Source organism: Orussus abietinus, unplaced genomic scaffold, assembly GCF_000612105.2.
Source record: "Orussus abietinus isolate OABI.00-Male unplaced genomic scaffold, Oabi_2.0 scaffold113, whole genome shotgun sequence".
NCBI lineage: Eukaryota > Metazoa > Arthropoda > Insecta > Hymenoptera > Orussidae > Orussus > Orussus abietinus.
Window position 1 is genome coordinate 280,773 of NW_019394853.1, and position 25,143 is coordinate 305,915.

The following is a 25,143-nucleotide window of genomic DNA, read 5'->3' on the forward strand; positions in this document are numbered from 1 at the left end:
TATTAAATAAAAAAAAAAACCATCAGTTTTAACCATTTTAAATATTTTCCCGCAATTACATATAATTTTCTCAATAGAAAATACATATATATACAAGAGCGCAAAGTGGTAGGGGTTGTAAGGGGGTCGGAGGCGGATCGAAAGCGCGAGGGGGAAGGGGGGAAGGGGAGGGGTCACGGGGCCGCGAGCCGGCGTTCGGTGGACGCCGTGTCTTAGTCCTCGTCCAGAGCCTCGCCGAGGAGTACGCAGGTTGCACCCGACCACGCGCGCTCCCGGTTACGGGACTCCAACCGGGCCGTGGTGGAAGCACGTGAGAGAGAGAGGGAAAAAAAGTCGAACTAGTTCCCGTCGACCGCTCGAAGGGTGAGAAAAGGAAGTCGGCGTGAACGCAGCGCGCGAGTGCACTGCCACGGACCGGGCATCGATCCCTCGCGCGATATCGCGTTCGGTCCCGCGTCACGTGGGTGCACCGGACCCACGTGGTCCCTCCGCGGGGGGGCGCTGCGCTTCGCAGGATTTTCGCGAGTGAAAGGACTCGAGTGAACAGTTGAAATTCCCAGCGGCGAATGACGATCGCGCGCTTTTGGTTTTTCTAGCTCGAAGAGACCGCGAGGTATATCCGAGGATATGTCGGACTCCGTGAGGGGAACCGACGACGTGGGAAATGGGAAACCGGCGATCTGCCTCGAGGTTTCCGCCAAGGACAGGGTAAGTGCGTGTTCGTCGGTTCCAGGTTTTTTTCCGGTTAAGATACTCGGTTGAGTTTCGCCAAAAGTGTGTATAATAGAGGCGGGAAATTCAGAGCTAGTCGTTATATGTGCTCATAATTATGAATGTGGTCTAAGTAAAAATTAAAAAAAAAAATGAGTATCAGTTATTTCACGACATATTATTTCAAAGGAAATTAATTCAATGTAATTTCGAAACGAAGAATATATGACTTAGACCACTTTCATAATTATGGGCACATGTGCAATGTTCAGCCCGGACAAGGAACGTCGCTTTCTGAACCTCTTGATTGAGTAATGTCAATTTTAAGAAGCTCATTGAGATTGGACGATTTTTCTGCGTTTTTTAAGCTATTCCATGTTTCGCGATTGCATTTCTTAGCGCCTCCACTTTTATAACGGCTCCGTGCCGGGGTTCCACTTTAGTTGCGGAATTGGCCGCTTACCGAACTGGCGCTCGCGTCGCCGTTTCTGGACTCGGCGGGCCCGATGCGTGACAAAAAAAATATATACTATATATACTGCTAAAAATTATATATACTATATATACTGCTAAAAATTATATATACTATATATACTGCTAAAAATTATATATACTATATATACTGCTTAGCGAGCGTCAGGCGACTGTAGTCACCGTTAGCAGCGAAAGGGGTAAAGGAGTCAAAAGTGGAGGCAACACTTTCACTTGCTTTTAAAAAGCAAGTACCGTTCCTCTCGAGTGTTGCTGCACCTCTGTACATCCGACAAAAAGTGGCGAAGCGAACCGAAATTAGGCACGAAAACGCGTAAAATAGAGAACCAGACCCTTCTGAATCCCACTTTCTCGATTTCTCCCTTCGGGATTAAAATTGCGTCGAATCGTGCCACCTCTCGTTCGGATTGACAACAAAAAAAGGGAGATAAAAAGTATATAACGAATCGTTGACGACGGAATTTGCAGTCTGACCTTTTTCGAAGAAAACCAACCGGCACTTTTTGTCGCTTCTCGAGAATATCACAAGGTGGAAATTAAACGAGGAGTAATTGCAGTGTGTGACATTTCCAGATGAACGTGAGTCACCTGTCACTTCTCTGAACGCGTCTATACGTTAACTCGGAATTACAATCAATTATCATAATTTGTTATACAAGCGGCGTCACGTATTAAGAGAAGGTTGCAATCACGGCGAACAAAGTTCATCGATACTTTTTATCCGTCTGATGACAGACAAGTATGACTTCGTGTGTTGATTAGCCATGCCTCGTCCCGCTATTATTTTTTTTTATGCAGTTCTGTCTGAGATGATAGTATTTATCGGGATTATAATTTTTCAATTCCACGCTAGCTGTTATCGAACGATTAATCGCACATTATATGTCACCACTGATTCGTAATCGTCACTATACAGTGTATGATCAATTGCTCATCTCGGCTTACATGAATAAATTGAGATACTGTCTTTATGAGTAAATCGAGACACCGTCGTGTAAATAAATTACACCAATTTAACACTTTAAATATATAGAATTCATAATTATGTAATTATCTTGCCCATTAATTCAGACGTTAAAAGTGCAAAAAATGCATGTATATAGTCCATTCGCGTTTGTAAATAGCAGATGCAAATTTTTAATCAGCTTCTATTCCGACTAAAGTTATAGGTAGCAGTTTGCGAATTTTTCTTTTTCGACATTTTTACTACAAATTCTCGATTTACTGTCGTCGGAAAGCAATTAATTCGTAAAGATAATGATTACCTATACGTATAATTGATCTCTTAAGGTGATATGAAAGGGTCATTCTATTTATATTAAACGTCAAAATATATATTAATAAACCTTTCCCCAAACTGGGTGGACCGAATCTTTCGAAATTTCCGCATGTGGTTAAGGAGGCCCTGCGAAAGTAAAAACCTCGACTGACATCGAATTTCCCGCGCACTGGACGGATCGTCCGCGTCGATAAAACAGAGCGCGGGTCGCTCGCTAAGAAGCTCGCGCTCCCGCCGCCAGGCGGCAGCACCGCGGCGATATTGATTGCGCTCGGAACGCAGTATCCATGCACGGCGGCGGGTGAGATCGTTAACGTTACCGCGGACCAATTCAAATGTAGTAAACGATTCGAGTGAACGTAAAAAACGGGGCGCATTTCCTGGAGAAACCTTCCCCCGCTGGACAGTGATGTCGAGAACCTTCGGAGGCGCGACGGTTAGACGGGACCCGGTGCGGTCTTGAAGTGGCACTCGGCGCGGAGTTGGCGACGCGAGGGGAAGGGTCGCGAAATCGTGCGGCTCAAAAGAATCCTGCAAAGATGTATCCAGGCGCCGTTCGTCCTCGCTGATCGCCCAAGAGGAGTTTACTCCAGAGTGAGTAACACGCATGCGACTTAACGATTTAAGGTATCCGCCCGACATTGCCATTCTTCGTAAAAAAAACCGAAGAATAGCCTCCTCCGCGTGGTTATAATTTCAAAAAGGTTTAAAGAGAGACCCCTTTTTATTGGTTAGATCGACGAGTTCTGTCTTTTGTTGCGTTTTTAATCGTCTGCGTTTTAGGCTGTCAGGGGTCGCGGGACAACGACAGGTCTGGACATGTCTGACGGGTCGTGACACGCGAGCGTGGTGAAATGTCCTGCGAAACTTCTCTATGTTGCCGTTAATATTTGCTTTGACAGGGATGTCGGCTTAAAGTGTTACGTTGCTTGTAAAAAGCTCGCTGTGGAGTGACACGGCGTTGGGAATAGTGGACGAACCTTCCGAAAGGTAAAGCGAGGAATGGCGTCCGTCACGTGACCGCCGCCATCTTGGATACGGAACGCAGACCGTGTTTACAGGCTGATATCTGACAGATGAGAGAACATGTGGAGTTAATCTGGATAATGAAACGTTTACGCAAGTGACCGGTGTGAAAAATTCACACGGGATGTCGTTACGCTTCCTCACCTGTGCGTTCAAGTAAGATTTATCGATATTCATGGAATTCCCTGGAAAGAAACCCCGTAACGAGGCAATCTTAATGGCAGATTAACCAGAAAAAGGTTAAATATCTTAAAGTTATTCGTTGAGGTCATATCTGCAAGTGGAGTTATGAATATTCCCAGAACTTCCAGAGAAAGGTCCATCGACGGAGCGATGTCAAAATTATTAACTAGAAGAAAAGGTTAGATGTTTCATGTTTTTGCATCGAGGTAATCGTAGAACTTTCCTATTTAAAAATGTTCCCCTCGGGGGATTAAAAGGCGCTTAACTAATCTTCGCTCTGGGACGTTACTTTACTTCAGGATTGTTACGATGTTAATTATCGTACGGCTACGTTGATTTATGATTGTTTATCCTTTTAATAGGAGTTAGGGGATAGGATATGTATCGAGGGCTGGCATGTCGAATTAAATATAACTGTATTGTATTACGGTCGACTGCGACCTTCGGTATCAAATAATTGGAGTGAAATTCAGATGTGTCGGTGTAACTAGATCGCCGGGACGAGCGTTACGTAATACCGTGACAACTGTACGAAGTTAGTACAGGTTGGTTCGTGAATTGAAATCATTACATATCGGTAGCGTGACTTTACTATCGCAACCTTTGACCATTTAAAAGTAAGGCGCATGTACTTCTAAAGACGACACGTAAGCGTCTATTACAACCGACACAAATCAGAATCCATGTACCGTCCAAAGTTCAGGCATATATGTAAGAATACGTATGTAAAAGATAAGTACTGTTGGGTACCAACTATAATGAACGTACCGCCGAAAAGGGAAACCTATTACGAGAAAAGGATAAATCACGGCCAGAGGCGCTAAATGAATTTTAGCACTCCGAAATCAAGAGAGCCCGTTAAAACATGTATGGACTTCCAATTATTTACTTATTTACGGGTGTAGACATCGGGACGAAAATCCATTAAATCGGTAAATTCCATTTAGGTTTTTTTATATCCTGAAGGCCATTCTGGACACGAGGAAACTACTACAAACGTGTTTCTAGACACGAGGAAATATACCTGGCCGCAGGAATTCGAGTTACCTCATTAAGTGACGTTTTCGATGTTTTTTATCAACAGGTGAAGCAATTCAATGCCAAGTAACTACCTGCCTTAACCGAGGCTGCACTGATAAAAATCCATGAAAATTTACATACATTTGTACACGCGCTCATAATTGAAGTTTCGCTCAAAAAAAAAAAAAAAGTAAAGTGGAAAAATGCCGAATTAGAAAATATATAAATAAACTTGACATCGTGTATTTACCGCATTGGTGCATTTTAATTTAAATTAAATGTGATATTACAGAGAGGGGGTAATTTTACTCCAATTCATTAGGGCATAAAAATAACCGATGTGTAAATTAACATGGATATTTTTATCAACGCATGCAATGTGATCAAGCGATTTAACATCCAGTACTTGTCCACTGGGTAATTTTGCAATATACTCAAACAATTCCATATCAGATAACTAAATGCCTGGTAGGTGTTATCGCAATATACTCCTTGAAAATCCCAGTTGTTAATGGAGTTTCCAAATTTAACACTCGTTCACCTGTTGATATGTCGCCATCGATTGTGAAATTAAAGACATTCCTGAAGACCCGACACCATTTCGTTGGCGCTGCCCCGACAATTTCCAAAAATTGTTCCTACATATCCCATTTACGATGCTAACCTCAGTTCCATTCGAGAAGTGCAATGCAAGTCATACGAGCATCCCCGAGATGCAGCAAGTATGACACGTAATGCCTCGGAGCGCGTTCAATTAACTGCATCTGCACTGGGAAAATTAATTAATCCGAGAATGCGCGACGAGTACGGAAGAGCGGCTTCCAAGAGCAAACATTCGATCTTAATAAATTCACACCGAAGTTAATTACACCGAAGGCCGTTAATATGCCAATTAACGAATTACAAAGTGGATTTTTCTTTAACGATTCTTTTGCTTCACTTTTTAGACTTGAGATAAGGATTAACACATCATCGGAGGAGGAAAAATCATGGTGTGACTTGGAAACCTCTTATCACGAGAGTTCCGACGACGATAAAAATGATGGTGCAGGGATCGCGTGATATGCACATGCAAATCATACTGATAGTAATCATCGCAAGCCTCGAGATAACGCTAGGATGAATGAAACTCTTAGAGAAGTGTTGGAATGATGTGAGGGATTCAGATTAATCGATCGCCTAATGAGCTGATAATATGCTAATTAACGAATTACAAAGTGGATTATTTTTTAACGGCTCGTTCGCTTCACTTTTTAGGCTCGTGATAGCGATTAAACATCGTCGGAGGATGAAAAGTCATTGTGTGACATGGGAATCTCTTATCACGAAGGCTTCGGCGCCGTTAAAAATATTGTTGCAGGGATCGCGTGATATGCAGACGCAAATTGTATTTATACTAATTATCGCATGTCCCGAGATAACGCTCTGACAGAATTAAACGCCCTGAGAAACAAAGAAATAAATAAATGTAATTGAACCAAAGAATCATTTTGTCATAATTCCGATTTAATCCACTTTGAGTGAAATAATTATTTTTTGAATTATCGACATGTTTCTCTGGTTCAAAGAAAATTTCTTATCAGCGTAGAGAATTATTTTACACGGGAACTGGAATTTTTCACGTCAACGTGAATTGCAAATGTCGCGGCACAAAGAGTTCAGATTAATCGATCATTTAATCGCATAGTCAGTTACACTGTACCGGGATCATGCCACCCAGGAATTATGTAAGATTGTTGAACACTGCGATAGGAATTATTAAGTTGCCAGCAGAGCAAAAGTGAGCCGACTTATCGGAATCTTTTTGCATGATTATCGGAGCGGAGTCACGATTTCTGAAAATTCGGCTTATCGGACAGTTGCGAGGCCGATTTTGCCTGATAAAGAGTACTCGTCGTTTCGCTCTCGGTTATATCGAATCCTTCCTTTCTCTCGTGGAATCTGCCGAGGAAATAAAATTCCAGTTATGGGACTCATTTGATGGAATCACGTAATTTTCTATGTATTGGTACGCTATCATGCTATCTTCGTGGGAACAAAGCCCGATTCAGTCTTACTGAATAAAAAAAAAACAAGCATTTTTTGCATCTGGAATTTGTACAATTAAAGTTATGTTTAGGGACACTTGGGGAAATCGCCGAAAATTCCTTGTACCGGCGCAAAGGCTTATCAAACTAGAGCGAATGTGCCGATAAATTAATTAATTAATGTCGGAATTCGCGTCTTACGGAAAACTTCGCCTAATCCGATACATAGTGGAACACTAACACTAGCAAAAACGCTTACGCAAATTATCTCTATCCTACCCACGAAGATGGAAAAATGAATACTAATTAATTGTATAAAAATAACTGTAAGGGATTGAACGTTCGACTTTTCGTGCCATTTGTTGCGCTCCCATTTCTTGAGGTGGAAATTTATCCTACCGTGAGATAAGGGGTTTCGTTTAAAATTTTAGTAAATCCTGTTATCACCAGTTTGGTCCCAACTATATCAGCGATGTGTCGCGACCGGACTTTGTACGACGGAATGACTTTCCCTCTCTTCCCTCCACTTCCGGTGGTTTTCTCCGAATATCGCCAGCTCATTCGGAGTTTCTGGAAAAATGAAAATGCGTAAATTTCTGGAGATTCCAACGGTATCGATCGTTTCTCTTGATTATGCTTTTCCCCTCTATCGATTTATCGGTACCGTTCATCGACTCCGTTATAACGTTCTCGACTTCCTTTACCGTGAAAGTTAACCCTCTATGGGCCGAATTTTTGTTTTAAATAAAAAAAAAAATTGGGGGAACGAAAAATCAGCAATTAATAAATCTATCGATTTATCGCCCCGGTCGGTACTGTTCATCGACTCCGTTATAACGTTCTCCACTGCCTTTACCATGAAACTTTACCCTCTATGGGTCGAATTTTTGTTTTAAATAAAAAAAAATTGGGGGAACGAAAAATCAGCAATTAATAAATCTATCGATTTATCGCCCCGGTTAGTACCGTTCATCGACTCCGTTATAACGTTCTCCACTGCCTTTACCGTGAAACTTGACCCTCTATGGGGCGAATGTTTTTTTTAAATAAAAAAAAATTGGGGGAAAGAAAAATCAGCAATTAATAAATCTATCGATTTATCGCCCCAGTCGGTACCGTTCATCGACTCCGTTATAACGTTCTCCACTTCCTTTACCATGAAACTTAACCCTCTATGGGCCGAATTTTTGTTTTAAATAAAAAAAAATTGGGGGAACGAAAAATCAGCAATTAATAAATCTATCGATTTATCGCCCCGGTCGGTAATAATGTGGCGTGAAATAACTGATAAACTCATTTTTTTTTTTTCAATTTTGACTTAGACCACTTTCATAATTATGGGCACATGTATATGATAAGTTCTCTTAATTGAGAAATATTTATCGAATTGATGTATCGAATTTTGGCGTTAAGTATTCGGAGCCGTTCAAGTAGGTTTTTAAATGTATTTGGCGCGAAACTCTACCAAGTGCCCTGATATATACGACACTTTCATAACACCTTAATAGGAGTAGGAGATGAGCTATCTCGCGTACATTCGAGTGACGCTCTATTTCCTGGAGTTCCACTAGTTCCACTAGTTCCAGCGGTCCCGGTGGTTCCGCCGGGCCGCGGCTGCTGCGCCCGAGCTCTCACCTCTACCTGTTCGCAGGACGTGGAGCGGGGCGAGTGCACCGTGAGAGGGGGAAATCCCGCGGTGACGTCATCGCCGTCGTCGCTGACGTCGACCCTGGCCACGGAGGCGCTGGCTGGTGCCTCACGTGGCGACGGATGCGGATCAGTCGGCCGTTGGAACGCAGTCGTACGCTTGCTCCGACGCCTCGCGGTCCTCATGCTCGCCCTCGTGGCCCTGGCGGGCGCCTTGACGGCGGTCTGGCTCTTCCTGGGGCCCCTTTCGCTGGTCCAGCTCTTCCTGGTAGCCCTGGTGGCCTACGTCGTCGCCGGGGGCCGCTTCCGATGGTTCTACGTCGCCCTGAAGACCTTCCCCCGGGACTACAAGTGAGTCGACCTAACCTAGATTCCGCCTCTCTCTCTCTCTCCCGGGAGAGAGCGGCATCTCGCGTACAGCGCGCCGCTTTAATGGAACCTAACCTCGCTCCGCGTTAATGGAGCCGACCTCGCCACGAGGTCTCGAGTTGGCTGGGCACGGGCTGAATTCTATCGATCGGCCGAGCGCGTGCGCGCCCTACGGGCTCGCGAGAGGCGCGAAGCGGGTGACCTAACCTGTAAGGACACATTTGGATGCCCGCTCCGCGATGCTATTTTAGACGGGGAACTCTGGGCGAGGGGAAAAACGAGTGGCGTGACGAGACCCACGAGACTATTTCCGACGGAGCGATGCCGAGTGCCCGGCGCGAATGTCGCACAGGTGTTGCCAGAGGACGCCGAGGCAATCGGCCGTCCTCGGCAGACTTCGGCTGTCTTCGCCGCCCGGCGCGAGGCGACCCCGAACGAATCCTTACGCCCCGCGGTGAGTTTGAATCCTAGGACGAAATCCGAATTTTTCTCGGCCATCCCCGGTCGTAGGACGCTCGCGATCGCGCCATCCGCACCGTCACTTGGTACGTAAACGACCCGTTGTCCTATATTAGACTGTAGAGGATACGCATATCGTATAATCGGGCGGAATAATCATCCGATCATCCGCTCGCGGAAGTTCCCGCGCGCGTGGCCTGGATGTCCACGCGCCGGATTTTTTTTTCGACCGGCGCGCTGGCGATTTCCGCCTCTGCCGAGGAAACTTTAATTTCCGGAGATTACGGAGCACTCCTCGGAGGGGGACCGGTGCTACGGTGCAACTGTGCATCGGTGCATCGGGCGGCGTCGACTCCTTCCATCGGCGGCCGATGCCCGCCGATGGAAAATCGATGCGAAGCTCCTTGACGACCATTTCCTTTTTACGTTTCCTTCGCCGACCCGCGGAAATAAGACTCGATTTTTCAACGCTCTTTGCCATGTTTTCTGTTTTCCTTTTTTTTTTCTACCTGTAACTTCTCGTGCCGCCGCAATAAATTCATGGATTAACCCTTTTAGTGCCGGCCGAAGTTGTTGCCGCTTGTAAACGACAATGTCTCGTCGGCACCAAAAGGGCTAAGGGAAGCGTAACGAAAAGTGAAACGGGTGTCTATTATTTTTAAGGAAAACTCTTTGTGGTACTGTAGTTACTTTTAAAATTACGCGTTACGTGCAAACTCCCATGTCACAATAAGCTTCCCATTTCGGAAAGTGAAACTTTTTTTCTGGTGAATTAATTGTTACATTCAACTTTGCTGACGCCTCCACTTTTCGAAGGGCTTATTTAATCCCCTTAAAATGTTTTTCCGCCTAAAAAAAAAGCGTATCTCTTATTCTTCCGTCCATATTTTTATTTAACGTAATTCCTGGCGAATCGCGTGACGGTCGTTTCCAGGAGTGGTCCTTCCTGCTATTCGCCATTTATCGGGAATTCGATTTCGCGGCGAAACTTCCGCGGGCTCGTTTATGGACTTTGGATGGGACGTCGAACGCGCGTCCTCTGCCTTCGGAATTATTCGAATGATTCGCCTGCTGACGAGGCTGGTCGATCTTCTTTTTTTGTTTGTTTCTTTTTTTTTTTTCACCGTGATACAGTCGGTCCCATTTCGTAAATCGATCCTCGGGCGAGTGACTCGTCCTTGAGAGTTTCTCGGCGCGTCACACCGAGGGACCGCGCGAAAGTGTCACACCGAGCGCGTCGAAAGTCGCGCGAGAATTATCTGCCGGCTGACTCGGTCGATCTTATTTTTTTTTTCTCCGTGATACAGGCGGTCCCATTTCGTAAATTGATCCTCGAGCGAGTGACTCGTCCTTGAGAGTTTCTCGGCGCGTCCGACGCGTCACACCGAGGGACCGCGCGAAAGTGTCACACCGAGCACGTCGGAAGTCGCGCGAGAATTATCTGCCGGCTGACTCGGTCGATTTTCTTTTTTCTTTTTTTTTTTACCGTGATACAGTCGGTCCCATTTTGTAAATCGATCCTCGGGCGAGTGACTCGTCCCTGAGTTTCTCGGCGCGACCGACGCGTCACACCGAGCGCGTCGGAAGTCGCGGGAGAATTATCTGCCGGCTGACTCGGTCGATCTTCTTTTTTTTTTTTTTTTTTTTCACCGTGATAGAGTCGGTCCCATTTCGTAAATCGATCCTCGGACGAGTGACTCGTCCTTGAGAGTTTTTCGGCGCGGCCGACGCGTCACACCGAGCGCGTCGGAAGTCGCGGGAGAATTATCTGCCGGCTGACTCGGTCGATCTTCTTTTTTTTTTTTTTTTTTCACCGTGATAGAGTCGGTCCCATTTTGTAAATTGATCCTCGAGCGAGTGACTCGTCCTTGAGAGTTTCTCAGCGCGGCCGACGCGTCACACCGAGGGACCGCGCGAAAGTGTCACACCGAGCGCGTCAAAGTCGCGCGAAAATTACCTGCCGGCTGACTCGGTCGATTTTCTTTTTTTTTTTTTTTTCACCGTGATAGAGTCGGTCCCATTTTGTAAATTGATCCTCGAGCGAGTGACTCGTCCTTGAGAGACTCTCGGCGCGGCCGACGCGTCACACAGAGGGACCGCGCGAAAGTGTCACACCGAGCGCGTCAAAGAATTATCTGCCATCTTCTTTTTTTGTTTGTTTGTTTCTTTTTTTTTTTTTTCACCGTGATACAGTCGGTCCCATTTCGTAAATCGATCCTCGGGCGAGTGACTCGTCCTTGAGAGACTCTCGGCGCGGCCGACGCGTCACACCGAGCGCGTCGAAAGTCGCGCGAGAATTATCTGCCGGCTGACTCGGCCGCGTGACTTTGCGGGAGAATGTATTTGGCGCGAAACTCTACCGAGTCTTTTTTTCCCCTTTTTATCCTTCGCGGAAGTTGAAGAGTTGCTTCGTTTTCTCTGGTCTCTGTGATCATCCGGTCGTATTGGTTCAGACTTTCATTAATGACGGTGAAAAATCTTTTAACAATATCGATGGAATGATTGTTCCACTATATTTGGGAAAAACAGTTGATTTGAGCTTCTCATAGGAAGCGATTGGTTATCAAGTGATGAGGAGATAAGTGCGATGAGAGGGAAAAACCGGGTCAAGTTTTGGACCCGTTGATCGAAGTCCAGGAGAACCGATGCCCACCGATCTCGGACGCACCTTGGACACGTTGTCTAACGAAATTGGACAACTCGCTTTTGCGATTAGTCAACCGGCAGGTCGTTTCGAAAGTTGGACTTTGCCTGGTGTGCTTGACTTTGTCCTCGGGAATGCCTCGATCGCGATGGTCGTCGATTAGAAACCGTCCTGTTCGCGATCCGGAGATCGAAGAGCAAAGAAGAGGACCCGATACCGATAAGGGTCCGATCGATCACGACGCTCGATAAGCGATAACACCTATCGGCCCCCTCTCGAGGAGACGCTCTTATCTCGAGCACCGTCTAGGAAAATTTTCGATCTTTGCCCGGTGACAAAAACCACGGGGTTTTAGACACTCCTCTTGCGAGATCGGGTGAATTTTTTCATAATTTTTTTACATTAATCGATTGGCTTAATAATAAATATTCCACGGTGCATCAAATGCAGTCACTCTGACGATTTCATTCAAGTAACCATTATTTATTTTTTTTTTTTCTGTGGGCACGCTCCGATAGTTAAAACAATGTAATAGAAATTTGTATTAAATGTGAATACTCGAAAAGCCGCGATCTATCTCGGCAACGATCGTTTATCACAATCGATATCGGTATCGAGCACTCGAGGCGAATTAGGTCGACTTCTCTCCCCACCCTCCTAATTACATAAATAATTATACAATAACGATGCCTGGAGATAATTGCATATAAATGAACTCTTATTAATTATCTCTGGAAGGTACGTCGTTTATCAAACTCTCCCGTGCATTATTTAACAAATTGGGAGTGACCTGCATGCTAAGGTTAACGTGCACTTAGGTAAGCATTATCGGGAAGAAATTTACTCCTTACCGACAAGACTCGACGTCGTGCGTTTACTCGGAGTAACGATAATAACAATGATAAAGGAATTGATTACAATTTTTATTTCCGCTTTTTGGAGTCGACGCACTTTTCGCATCAGCCAATCTGCCTGCACTAAGAAAAAAATAGTAGGTGACTGAAAAAAATTGTATATTGTTGCCCGAATCATGTATAATTTCGAGAAACAATTGTTGCGGAGAAAAAAAATGATATTGTCGTTTTAATCGAATTTTATTTACTCTTACTGATATTTCTTTGGACGTATTTGGTCACGGGGTTTTGTTGTAGCGATCCACGTTTATTTAAGTCAACCAACCTTTTGTTCATCTCAGGGTGACTTATCGAAGTTTGTCGATGCGTGTAGGAGGGTATCGATTCTGTCGTAATCGACACTTTTGGCACCCGAAACTCGAGAGTCGATCTTTGACCCTCGAGGCCGACAACCTCGCAATTAAGCAATCGGTCGATAATATTTTACACTCGGCCCTCGATTACGTAACTCGATCTCTGCGTAACTCTTCTTACTATACATGCGTAACTATACTTAGTATACATGCGTAACTATACTTAGTATACGTGCGTAACTATACTTAATATACATGCGTAACTATACTTGGTATACATGCGTAACTATACTTGGTATACATGTGTGACTATACTTAGTATACACGCGTAACTATACTTAGTGTACATGCGCAACTATACTCAGTGCACATGCAAAACTATACTCAATGTACATGCGCAACTATACTTGGTGTACATGCGCAACTATGCTTGGTATGCATGCGTAACTATACTTAGTATGCATGCGTAACTATACTTAGTATACATGCGCAACTATACTCAGTGCACATGCGCAACTATACTTGGTATACATGCGCAACTGTACTTGGTATACATGCGCAACTATACTTGGTATACATGCGAAACTATGCTTGGTATGCATGCGAAACTGTACTTAGTATACACGCGTAACTATACTTAGTATACACGCGTAACTATACTCAGTATACACGCGTAACTACACTTAGTATGCATGCGTAACTATATTTACTATACGTCCAAGCTTACATCGAAAGATGTCCACGCCCGTACGCGTTGGTGCATTTTTTTCTCTCTCTCTACTATACGTTCTCTTTCCAAATTCCTAATTACCCGGAGCCAAAAAAAAGTCATCGAACCTAATTGAGATATTTCTTCGAACGGCGCCAAAGAAATATTTTCGTAATTCAAAGAGATAATCACTTGACTCAAATAAACTGGAATATATTGGATGCGACATCTTTCTAAAGATTATGACAATTTATCTCGGTTTATTTACCTTAAATAATTATTCTTTGAATTTTTTCTTCTCGGTGTAGGAAATGGAAATCCGTGTTTAGGGCGGCATTTCGCAGCGTCCCTGCGCTTGAAGATTTCCTTTCTTTTTTTTTTTCTTTTTTTATACAAAATCTGTTTTATTTTCCTCGTGATTTTTTCTTCGATTACAACACTAGTGGATGGTTGTAGAGGGTACGTGAAGTGCAAAAAGGAATTGATTTACACGCTAAGTGTCTTTGATGAGAGACCGCGACCTACTCTGCTCGTTCTCTCTTGACGGCCTCTCTCTCCCTATTTTTCTCCTCTTCCCTTGACCTCGACATGTCGTAACGGAATCTCTCTCGGCGGTCCACAGATTTTCTATTCGCCTGCTCTTGTGGAGGAGAACTCGTTTTCCCTGCAGCTTCGGGTCGTTTGACGCCTTTCCAGCCGATATGCGCGCTGCACCTGCTCTCCTGCACGTCGTTTCTTTTCTCCTGCTCTCTCTGTCCTGTCCATGGAGAAAACGGCGACTTCCTGTTCGTGAAATGAAACTCGGCTACGGAAGAGCGAGTCCCTGGAAAGAAGGTCGCCGTACTTTCTTCTGCTCGTAAACGGGGACGAAAATGCATATGCACTTTCGGGTGATATCGCAAATTTTACTCCGTGTAATAATTCAAATCGAATTTTATGGGGCGATAGGAATACAGGAAAGTCAGATCTGAGATGTCTCATTAGCGCGGATAAGGAAACTGCGCTTCTATTATACATGCACCTGAGTTTTCCATTTTTTTTTATTTCTTTATTTCTTTGTCTTTTCAACACTGAGTAGGTTATCTCACGCGCCTTATTTTTTTTCCTTTATTGCTCTTTGATGTGACTTTGACTGATTAAGCGTTTTTTTTTTTACTGATTGTATTGTATTTTATTGTCTGGGTGACTTACACGTGTTGTGCCGATCAGCCGGTGCAAAGTGCCAGGAACTTTCCGCCGATTTTAATTTCCGCCGAGACCCGATTAACTGGAGCGCAAGTGTTAATAATTCCCCGCTTTTACTTTTGTTACTCGTCGATCTCGATTACTCCGGTATTCCCGCTTTCTTGGGCTTAGAATAATTAGAACGACCTATGATATATCACCGGACGAGGAATATGCGTTTCCAGAGAGGATTGCGCGGGTGTTGACGATGTTTCCGATTGTGTAACCCTTTGGCTACTAAGAGCGCCTAAAGGCGCCCGACGTTTGGTCCAATATTGCCTGCACGGTCAGACGAATTTCGCCCGTATGTCTTAGGACCATATGAATTAGAACGACTTATGATATATTACCGGACGAGGAATATGCGTTTCCAGAGAGGATTGCGCGGGTGTTGACGATGTTTCCGATTATGTAACCCTTTGGCTACTAAGAGCGCCTTAAGGCGCCCGACGTTTGGTCCAATATTGCTTGCACGGTCAGACGAATTTCGCCCGTATGTCTTAGAACCATATGAATTAGAACGACTTATGATATTTTACCGGACGAGGAATATGCGTTTCCAGAGAGGACTGTGCGGGTGTTGACGATGTTTCCGATTATCTAACCCTTTGGCTACTAAGAGCGCCTTAAGGCGCCCGACGTTTGGTCCAATGTTGCCTGCACGGTCAGACGAATTTCGCCCATATGTCGAAATGGCTCCGTGTTCAAAGGACTAATCGTATGCATTATTTCAGGGCAATCTCTCGCTACGTCTTTCTGCTGCGGATGATCCGACAGCATGAAAGGAAACATCGAAGCGTCGCCGATGTCTTCCGACAACATGTCGACCGACACCCGAATAAAGTCTGTTTGGTCTTCGAGGACCAAGAGTGGACGTTCCAGCAGGTGAGAAGAGTCGACTACCTCGGCAGAGTTTCGCGCCAAGTATATATATATATATATAGGCGCGAAACACTGATAGTATTATCGTTGCTGCTCGATCGATCGAGGGAAATACGGTTTAAACGTCGCTAGTAAAGAATATTCCAACCGTAGTGTTATTTCTGGCGACCTAGTTAAGTAATAGTTCCTTTTTGGCGTGGGTACAACAATGAGACATTTGCAAACAAGACATTGCTGATAATGCTTTGCTCTTACTGCAGTGATAATTGCGCCAACGGGAGAAATGTTTGCAATATTAATTTCCACTATGGAAGAGATCCTTGTTAAATTAACTTAATTTGTAGCAAAGGCCGGAAATTGTATTGTTGTTCCTACTGGATCGGATAAGCGAGATAAAGTTTGGACGTTGCTGGGGAGAAAAGTGGGCCCAGGAAAAAGAAAAATTTTCTCTCAGATTTCCTCGTGCGAGAATAAAAAATGTTATACGAGAAATGCTAAAGGTGCAAATGTCCTTTATCTTATTTCTCCCCGTGCACTTTTCTTGCGTTTTTAATCGAATTAACCCTCGCTTTATTTATCGGCCTCGCACCTATCTATTTATATAAATTTCGGAGGGTCGCGGGTGTTTGGAAACCAGGCTCAAAATAAATCGACCGGTGATGTTTGCCTCGGTTTTAAATGCATTTACCCCCGGCCTATTTTAACACGTGTAATTAGACGCCACTAGAGTATCTGTTAGTACCTTTTTTATTATTTTTTTTATTTTTTGCGCTCATGGTCGACGGTCGCCTGCACGAGGTGGACGGAAGAAAAAAGACATTTGCACTTTTATTTCCAAAGGGTAGCATTGCCGATATAAGTTTTGCTCTAATTGTATTATTTTTCTGCGCGTCGACGTAATGGCGAATCTGTTAGTACCTTTTTTATTTATTATTTATTTTTTTGCGCTCATGGTCGACGGTCGCCTGCACGAGGTGGACGGACGAAAAAAGACATTTGCACTTTTATTTCCAAAAGGTAGCATTGAAGATATAAGTTTCGCTCTAATTGTATTATTTTTCTGCGCGTCGACGTAATGGCGAATCTGTTAGTACCTTTTTTATTTATTATTTTTTATTTTTTTTATTTTTTGCGCTCATGGTCGACGGTCGCCTGCACGAGGTGGACGGAAGAAAAAAGACATTTGCACTTTTATTTCCAAAGGGTAGCATTGCCGATATAAGTTTTCCCCGGCCTATTTTAACACGTGTAATTAGACGCCACTAGAGTATCTGTTAGTACCTTTTTTATTATTTTTTTATTTTTTTGCGCTCATGGTCGACGGTCGCCTGCACGAGGTGGACGGACGAAAAAAGACATTTGCACTTTTATTTCCAAAAGGTAGCATTGAAGATATAAGTTTCGCTCTAATTGTATTATTTTTCTGCGCGTCGACGTAATGGCGAATCTGTTAGTACCTTTTTTATGTTTTGCGCTCATAGTCGACGGTCGCCTAAACGAGGTGGACGGACGAAAAAAGACATTTGCACTTTTATTTCCAAAGGGTAGCATTGAAGATATAAGTTTCGCTCTAATTGTATTATTTTTCTGCGCGTCGACGTAATGGCGAATTGCTCGTTACATTTCGGAGCATCTCTAGATTGGAGGAGCAAGTGTTCGTCACGTGTCAATTGCGAGCGTGCAACGACATTAAAGCCAATTTCGAGTTGGTATGTTTACCAAGCATTACGATTTACTATCGGGTCTCTGGATAAGCCGCTGCGTGTCGTCCAGCTCGTTCATTGGCTTGACAATCGTATGTTAAATGCGTCGCCTCATACACGTAACGTCAATGAAAGAAGTGCGCCTGTCTCGCGATTGAATGTTGCCACTCGACTCTTTCTTTAATCTTTTCCGACGTGAGAGTTTATTTATGCAAGCAAATGGAAATCCAACGGCTCCGAAACGATTGTCAGAGTTCTGTGGAGGTAACAGTGGTAAACAATGGCAACTGGGCTAGCAAAACAATCCTATTAGATGTTAATAATAATTAGGAAAAAAAAGAAACTCAGTAGAGTTCCGCGCCAAATACTTATACGAGCATGTACATGTCCCTTTCTTGGAATTTCATACCGATTTAAGGTGAAGTGAAACACCCTTCAAATCAGTCGATTCGAGTACAACACTTTTTTTTAAGGGTATTAGACCAAACTTTTCGAATTATCTGACACATTCAAAGTTTCGATTTTTTAACAACATTTTTTAACTCAGCCCAGACCAGAACCGAAATGGCGTCGAGTTCTCATATTTCGATCAATATACAATTATCGAAGGCTCTCATATGAGAATCGAAAGGGTCAGGACAATTTTACAACAATTTAGAACACTCTGGTAATCGATAAACTCGCATTTGAACAGGATAAGGGGAAAAAAAGTGTTGTATGCGCTTATATGCTAAAACGATGGTAATACGAGGTCTCGGAGTGAAAATTTAATTCACCTGGAAATACACAGATGGCGCAGGGGGTCCCTCTGCAGTCAATTAGGCCTCCAGAAAGCATGAATCCAGAGGATTTCTGGAGTTTTACTTCGATTTCTTGATATTCATTGTACGAAAACGACAGGTGTAGTATGCCATTTGGTACAATATTCAATCTAATTCGACACAGCTGTCAATATAAAAACGAATGTCGGCAACGTAGGCATTTAGAAGAATCTTCTTTATCGACGTTGATCAAGTTCCTCGACGTGTTTCACTTCACCTTAAAAAAGCGAAAGCGTCGGAATTTTGAACGGCACGATGGATGGAGGAAATCCTTTTAATTCTCCCTGTTATGACTCCTTTCAGGTGGAGGACTTCAGTAACAAGATAGCGTACGTGTTCAGGAGGTTCGAGAAAGGCGAGGTCGTGGCACTGTTTCTGGAAAACCGACCCGAATACGTGGGTATCTGGCTCGGTTTGAGTAAATTGGGAGTCATCACGCCGTTGATTAATACAAATCTGAGAAAGTCGACCCTGGTGCACAGCATCAAGGTCGCCAACTGCAAGGCACTGATATTTGGCAGTGACTTGTCCGATGGTAAGTGAAATATAATTTATAAGGCATTTGTTTACATTATTCGTTGTATCTCATACCGCTGACTTTGACGTTTCAGCCGTTAAGGACATCTCGGAGTCGCTCGACCCTGGAGTGGCTTTGTACAGATTTGGAGAACAACCAGGAGTCGACACTGGACGTGTCGAGCAGGATTTGTCGTTGCTATTGACTCAGGCACCAACGACACCTCCAGTCATACCGAACAAGGGATCTTACAGCGACAAGCTGTTGTACATTTACACCAGCGGTACCACCGGCTTGCCGAAAGCCGCTGTCATCACAAATTCTAGGTAAACCTCGCCGTTATCGGAGCCCTATCCCTGGCAAACTAATGGTAGACTGATGCCTTGTCACCATATCAACCCCTGCACCTTCTTGTAGCTCTAGCTGACACGAGAACACCTCCCAGTAAGCGTGCTACTGTTGCTCCTCTACATGATTTTATCCTGACGCGATTATTACATGCCGAACAGTTTTCGCGGTGATAACGATAACAGCTGCCTCCACATCTGAGTCTATCACACTGTTGAAATTCCTTCGATATTTTATGCACTTTTTCTAATACAGATTTGTACTGAAATAAATTTCTTCTAGATCTAGAAGGACGCCATTTTGACGCGAAGTGGATCAGAGAAATTCGGTATAAATGTTGAGGCGCTTCTATTAAATAATCCCGAGCACGGTTAGACCGTAGAGAATGTCGTACTTTGAAGAAAATTCGGTTACTTTATCTCGTACTATTTTCTCGTCTCGTATTATCTCGTATTATTTGTACTAAAATTAATTTCTTCTAGATCTAGAAGGACGCCATTTTGACGCGAAGTGGATTAAAGAAATTCGGTATAAATGTTGAGGCGCTTTTATTAAATAATCCCGAGCACGGTTAGACCGTAGAGAATGTCTTACTTTGAGGAAAATTCGGTTACTTTATCTCGTACTGTATTATATATTGTTTTTGACGGTGATAGGGCTACCGATACACGCGGGGTATCCGTGAGTACCTCCTCCCCTTAATGTCGTTCCTCGGAACGGCGACGAGGTGGTGGTGTCCCCCTTTAATACTCTCCCCCCCTGCCCCTCCTTTTAGCAGCCTGCATCGAGCCCGTAATTTTCATTTCAGATTTATGTTCATCGCCAGTGGTATCCACTTCCTAGCAGGATTCCGCAGTTCCGACAGATTTTACACGCCGCTACCTTTGTACCACACCGCGGGTGGTGTCATGTCCATAGGTCAAGCTTTGCTGCACGGCGGCACAACTGTAATTAGGAAAAAATTCTCGGCCAGCGCGTACTTCAATGATTGCGTGAAGTACAAGTGCACGGTGAGCGGGGAAAAAGGAATGATATGATTGCGCCTATTTGTTGTAGCCACGCTGGTGGTGGTACAATATTTTTCCTCTTTTTTTCTTTCTTCTTTTTTAACAACTACACTATTCGATCGGATAAAAAGTAACGATAAGGACGATCGAGACGTGGGTATGAACGAGAGAGAAAAAAAAGAACTGTCCTTGCACATCTCTGACAATGGTTAACGTGGACAAAAGTCAAGGAATGTTGCTCTCACTGAGTTAACCATTTCTCTTGTATTAATATTTATACTCGGCGTCACGTGTGACAAGTGCATGCTCAAGTGGCTACAAAGTTCTCCAAGCTTCGTGGGAAATGTTGAGAGACCTGTCTTTCTCATAGATGATTTTCACTTCCAGGTGGCACAGTACATCGGAGAGATGTGTCGATACATCCTGGCTGTGCCTTCGAAGCCTGAGGACACGCAGCACCAGGTCAGGGTCATATTTGGAAACGGTTTGAGGCCTCAGATATGGAAGGAATTCGTCAAGAGATTCAAGATCCCGCAAGTGGCGGAGTTTTATGGTGCTACTGAGGGCAATGCCAATATCGGTGAGGCTGGGAAACAATTGTACAATTTATTCGGTCCAGGCGTCACAAGATGCTCTCGTAGCAAATAATTGTTCCCCCTTGGATGGGATCCTATCCCCGAAATAAAACGTTGTCTTGATTTCTCGTTCTTTGGGAAATTTCAGTGAACGTTGACAGCACGGTTGGTGCGATCGGCTTCGTGTCCCGTATCATTCCTTCTGTCTATCCGATATCCATTATCAAGGTGGACTCGGACGGGGTGCCTATTAGAAATTCCAAAGGTCTTTGTCAAATCTGCGAACCAAGTGAGTACAGATTATTGAGAGAGAGAAATGGTTAGAAAATAAATGGGAGAGTGGTGGTAATAAATATTTATTTACTTGCAGACGAGCCAGGCGTCTTCATTGGGAAGATAATACCCAACAACCCGTCCAGAGCTTTTCTCGGTTACGTTAACCAGGAGGCGTCGAAAAGCAAGGTCGTTCATGATGTATTCACGAAGGGAGACTCGGCTTTCATATCCGGTATGACGAGGAATTAATTCATGAAGGATTGTCTTCCGCTGTGGGGTGAAATATATCCCGCGGGGGGGAAATTCCAATGGCGATCATCTAGGAATCTTATTTCAGGTGACATCCTCGTGGCGGACGAGCTGGGATATCTGTTCTTTAAAGACAGGACAGGCGACACGTTCAGGTGGAAAGGTGAAAACGTTTCTACGTCGGAAGTGGAGGCCGTCGTAAGCAATCTCGTTAATTACAGAGATTGCGTAGTTTACGGGGTAGAGGTGAGTGAAAAATAAACTTTCGTTGCGAGTATCTTAAACGTTTATGTTGGATGACCTTATTGACACGTGGGAATGTTTCAGATTTCTGGGACGGAAGGTAAAGCTGGAATGGCTGCGATTTACGACCCTAATGGCACCTTGGACATTAGCAAATTAGCTCCTCAAATTAAGGATCAACTACCGACCTATGCTAGGCCGCTCTTTGTTAGAACGTTAACGAAAATCGATCTTACCGGTAAGCGAGGGCGATTCGAAAATATTCTCAAAATGTCACTGAAAGTGGCATACAGCAGATGTTTGGATGGGCGTAATTAAGGTGAAGTGAAACACGTCGAGGAACTTGCTCGAGGACGATAAAGAAAATTTTTCTAAATCTCTACGTTGCCGACGTTCGTTTTTATATTTTGTACAATGTCGAATATAATTCGACATTGTACAAAATGGCATACTCCACCTGTCGTTTTCGTACAATAGATATCAAGAAATCGAAGTAAAACTCCAGAAATCCTCTGAATTCATGCTTTCTGGAGGCCTAATTAACTGTAGAGGGACACACTGCGCCATCTGTGATTTCCAGGTCAATTAAATTTTCACTCCGAGACCTCGTATTACCATCGTTTTAGCATAAAAGCGCATACAACACTTTTTTTGCCTTTATCCCGTTAAAATGCGAGTTTATCAATTACCAGAGTGTTCTAAATTCTCGTAAAATTGTCCTGACTCTTTCGTTTCTCATATCAGAGCCTTCGATAATTGTACATTGATCGAAATATGAGAGCTCGACGCCATTTTGGTTCTGGTCTGGGCTGAGTTAAAAAATTGTTTCCAAAAATCCAAATTTTGAATGTGTCAGGACAATACCCTTAAAGAAAAGTGTTGTATTCGAATTGACTGATTTGAAAGGGGTTTCACTTCACCTTGAAACATGAAAAAGTAAACGCCGCTTGCGTGGTCTATGCCTATCTTGTCGCGTGTAAATAATGAGAACCTCCTTCCAGGGACATTCAAGCTGAAGAAGAAGGACTTGCAAGAGGAGGGATACGATCCCCGGAAACTGCAAGACAAGATTTACTACCTCGACCCGAAGACGGGGTACCAGCTCCTAACTCCGGAGATCTACGACCAAATCCAGCAACACAAGATCCGCTTTTAACTACCAGCGCCATGCGACAAACGGGAGAAGTAATCGGAACTCGTTGTGTAGGGGGCTACACAATGCGATTCGAGCTCGCCGCGACATACTTTGGAGCATGCCGAAAGGGGAGCACGGACTAGAGAATTCGAGGGCGCGATTCGCGGTTAACCTCGCGAAGCATTCGAAGTCTCTCGGAGGAGAGAGAGTTCTAACGGGAAGCGAGCGAAAAGCAGCCAAGCTACTTAGGCCGACGCCGCTCGGCCTTTGCGCGCGCAGAGTGTGTGACGAACGATATAGGGAAGAAAGGAAGAAGAAGAAACGCACATAAATGCCAGAGAATTGCTAGGATTTCTCACGAAGGACTCGCGAAGCTCGGACGTTTCGGGGTAGCGCGGGTCACCCGGAGGAGGAGGCCGGTCGGTATTACTGGGAGGGTATTAATTATGATATTACGTCGTTACGCTTCAGCGAAGGTAGCTGGTGTCATCTCGTACCTATCATATATATGTTTAAACTCGGGTTTTTCGGGCGTTATGACTGTCGCTCGCTATAAGGACGAGACTCGACGTCATCGAGCCGGGTCTCGGTGTATTCGAATCGACGGGGGTTGATTCTGTACCTCGAATCTGGTGAAAATTCTAAAAGTAAACACCTACGATTACGTGACTTTTGCCGTGGTCGAAATGTGAGATGCTTCGCGTGAGACTACTCGACGAGAAACTCCGAGAGCTTAGGCGTTCGGGCTAGAGATTTCACGTTTTCACTCGGAGAGTCGGGCGAATGAACTCACGTGAGGTGATACCGCGAGAAGGGAGCACTCTCGTCAAGGTTACAGGAATCGACCCCCCAGGCGCGACTCGACGGCCGCCATCTTGGATCGGAAGAGAGCGGCAATCAAAAGCGGGGAACTCGACGTCCGGGAAAGATTTCTTATCCGTGTCATTCGTGGATCGCGAAAGTCCATGTGCGAAGCGTCGTCGCTTTCAGTTCCTCGGAGGTAACGACACGGTACGCCCTTCTGGCACCACCAACTCGGTCATTTATGTACAATCGTCGAGCGACGGCTCGAGGCGGCCATCTTGCTGATGTGAACTGTCAGAGCTACTTGGAAAAAGGAAATTAATGAAGTAAATGGTAAAAAAAGAACTGTTATCTCTGAAGGAAAAGAAAAACAGGAAAAAACAAATGTTACATGGTGTATGTGTTTTTGTCACTACAATTTAGCGAGCGTTGTTATTTGTTATTTTTCTAGAATAAAAGTTTACTGTTTTGTATGTGCATCTACAATTACACCTGCTTGGGAGGAGTAAGTATAAAGGAATGTGCGATACGGTGCATTTGGTTTTACGTGTGACTAAGTGACTAATCCATGGCTTCGTTAAATGTCGATTGTACCGGTTAATGACCTGGCTACCTGTCAAGATTCCTGACCAAGATGCATTTAGATGGATAGAATCGGGGCGAACCTGATCGAACGACTTTACCACCGTATGGATAAACATTATTTTGATAAGAGGTTAGTTCAACTACGAGGGAGTGCGATTAAATTGGATTATGAATCTTTATTAAAGGGAATAAATGACGGAAACTGAAAGTCTAAAAAGTTTTGGAAGTTTTTATAAATTTATGGTAATCGGCTTTCAACCCTCCTCGCCGCTACGTTCAAAACTCGCGGGTCATTACGGCGCATGCGCGAACGATCGCGGAATGATAAAATTTGGACGAACCAGGAAAGATGAGAATAGCGTTTCATTCCAAGCAGAGATGAGTTGGGAGATTGCTCACGGGCAGAGTGGCGCGATCGCATCCTGTGCTGCCCTCTGGTTTTGTACGTTAGCTTTCACCGTTTTTTGCCCCCAAGGGCGGCGCAACGAATTTTTGGTAGGGGATCGCGCACTCGCGATGGCGGTGCCATCTACCAGTCATCGTTGGCGGCACACGTACCCGTGACGGTAATACCATGCGGCAGTTGACGGTGGAGGCTTACCTACGCTTACCAACACTGCACGCTTTTGATGGTAAGGGAAGAACACTCGTGGCGCCCTCTTTACTCTAAGTACATTGTTGCCCCGAAGTCGACGTGATACGAAGCTTTGGGGCACGCGTCGATGTCGCATACGGAACTCGCATGCAGCGAATCTGTCGAATGCGATCGTTCCTAGAAATCTTCGCGCGTCCCAAGCAGCCAAGCGCCAAGCTACGGGTCGAGGCGTTGAGTACAGAGATGAGTTGGGAGATTGCTCACGGGCAGGATCGCGCGATCGAATCGTGTGCTGCCCTCTGGTTGCGTACGTTAGCTTTCACCGTTTTTTGTCCCCAAGGGCGGCGCAACGAATTTCTGATAGGAGCTCGCGCACTCGCGATGGCGGTACCATCTACCAGTCGCC

General features: G+C 44.5%; 1 protein-coding gene and 1 long non-coding RNA gene across 3 annotated transcripts; one reads left to right on the forward strand and one right to left on the reverse strand.

Moving 5' to 3' along the window:
- Window positions 1-232: 232 nt before the first annotated feature.
- On the forward strand, window positions 233-24,030 carry LOC105701204 (long-chain fatty acid transport protein 4). Of its 2 annotated transcripts, XM_012427760.1 has the most exons (13): window positions 233-363; window positions 597-708; window positions 8,390-8,736; window positions 15,732-15,882; window positions 18,707-18,938; window positions 19,015-19,246; window positions 20,077-20,278; window positions 20,663-20,855; window positions 20,999-21,139; window positions 21,221-21,358; window positions 21,464-21,621; window positions 21,703-21,856; window positions 22,620-24,030. In XM_012427760.1, the coding sequence occupies exons 2-13, from the start codon at window positions 628-630 to the stop codon at window positions 22,772-22,774; spliced, it is 2,184 nt and encodes a 727-aa protein (XP_012283183.1). In that variant the 5' UTR covers window positions 233-363; window positions 597-627; the 3' UTR covers window positions 22,775-24,030. The 2 variants fall into 2 exon arrangements, with proteins under 2 accessions (XP_012283183.1, XP_012283173.1); XM_012427750.1 differs by having other exon boundaries at window positions 235-708.
- LOC105701216 lies at window positions 4,939-8,420 on the reverse strand. Its single transcript, XR_001104189.2, has 2 exons — window positions 8,374-8,420; window positions 4,939-7,308 (listed from the first exon to the last, which is right to left on the reverse strand). It is a non-coding gene; the product is annotated as an uncharacterized LOC105701216 (long non-coding RNA).
- Window positions 24,031-25,143: the final 1,113 nt, after the last annotated feature.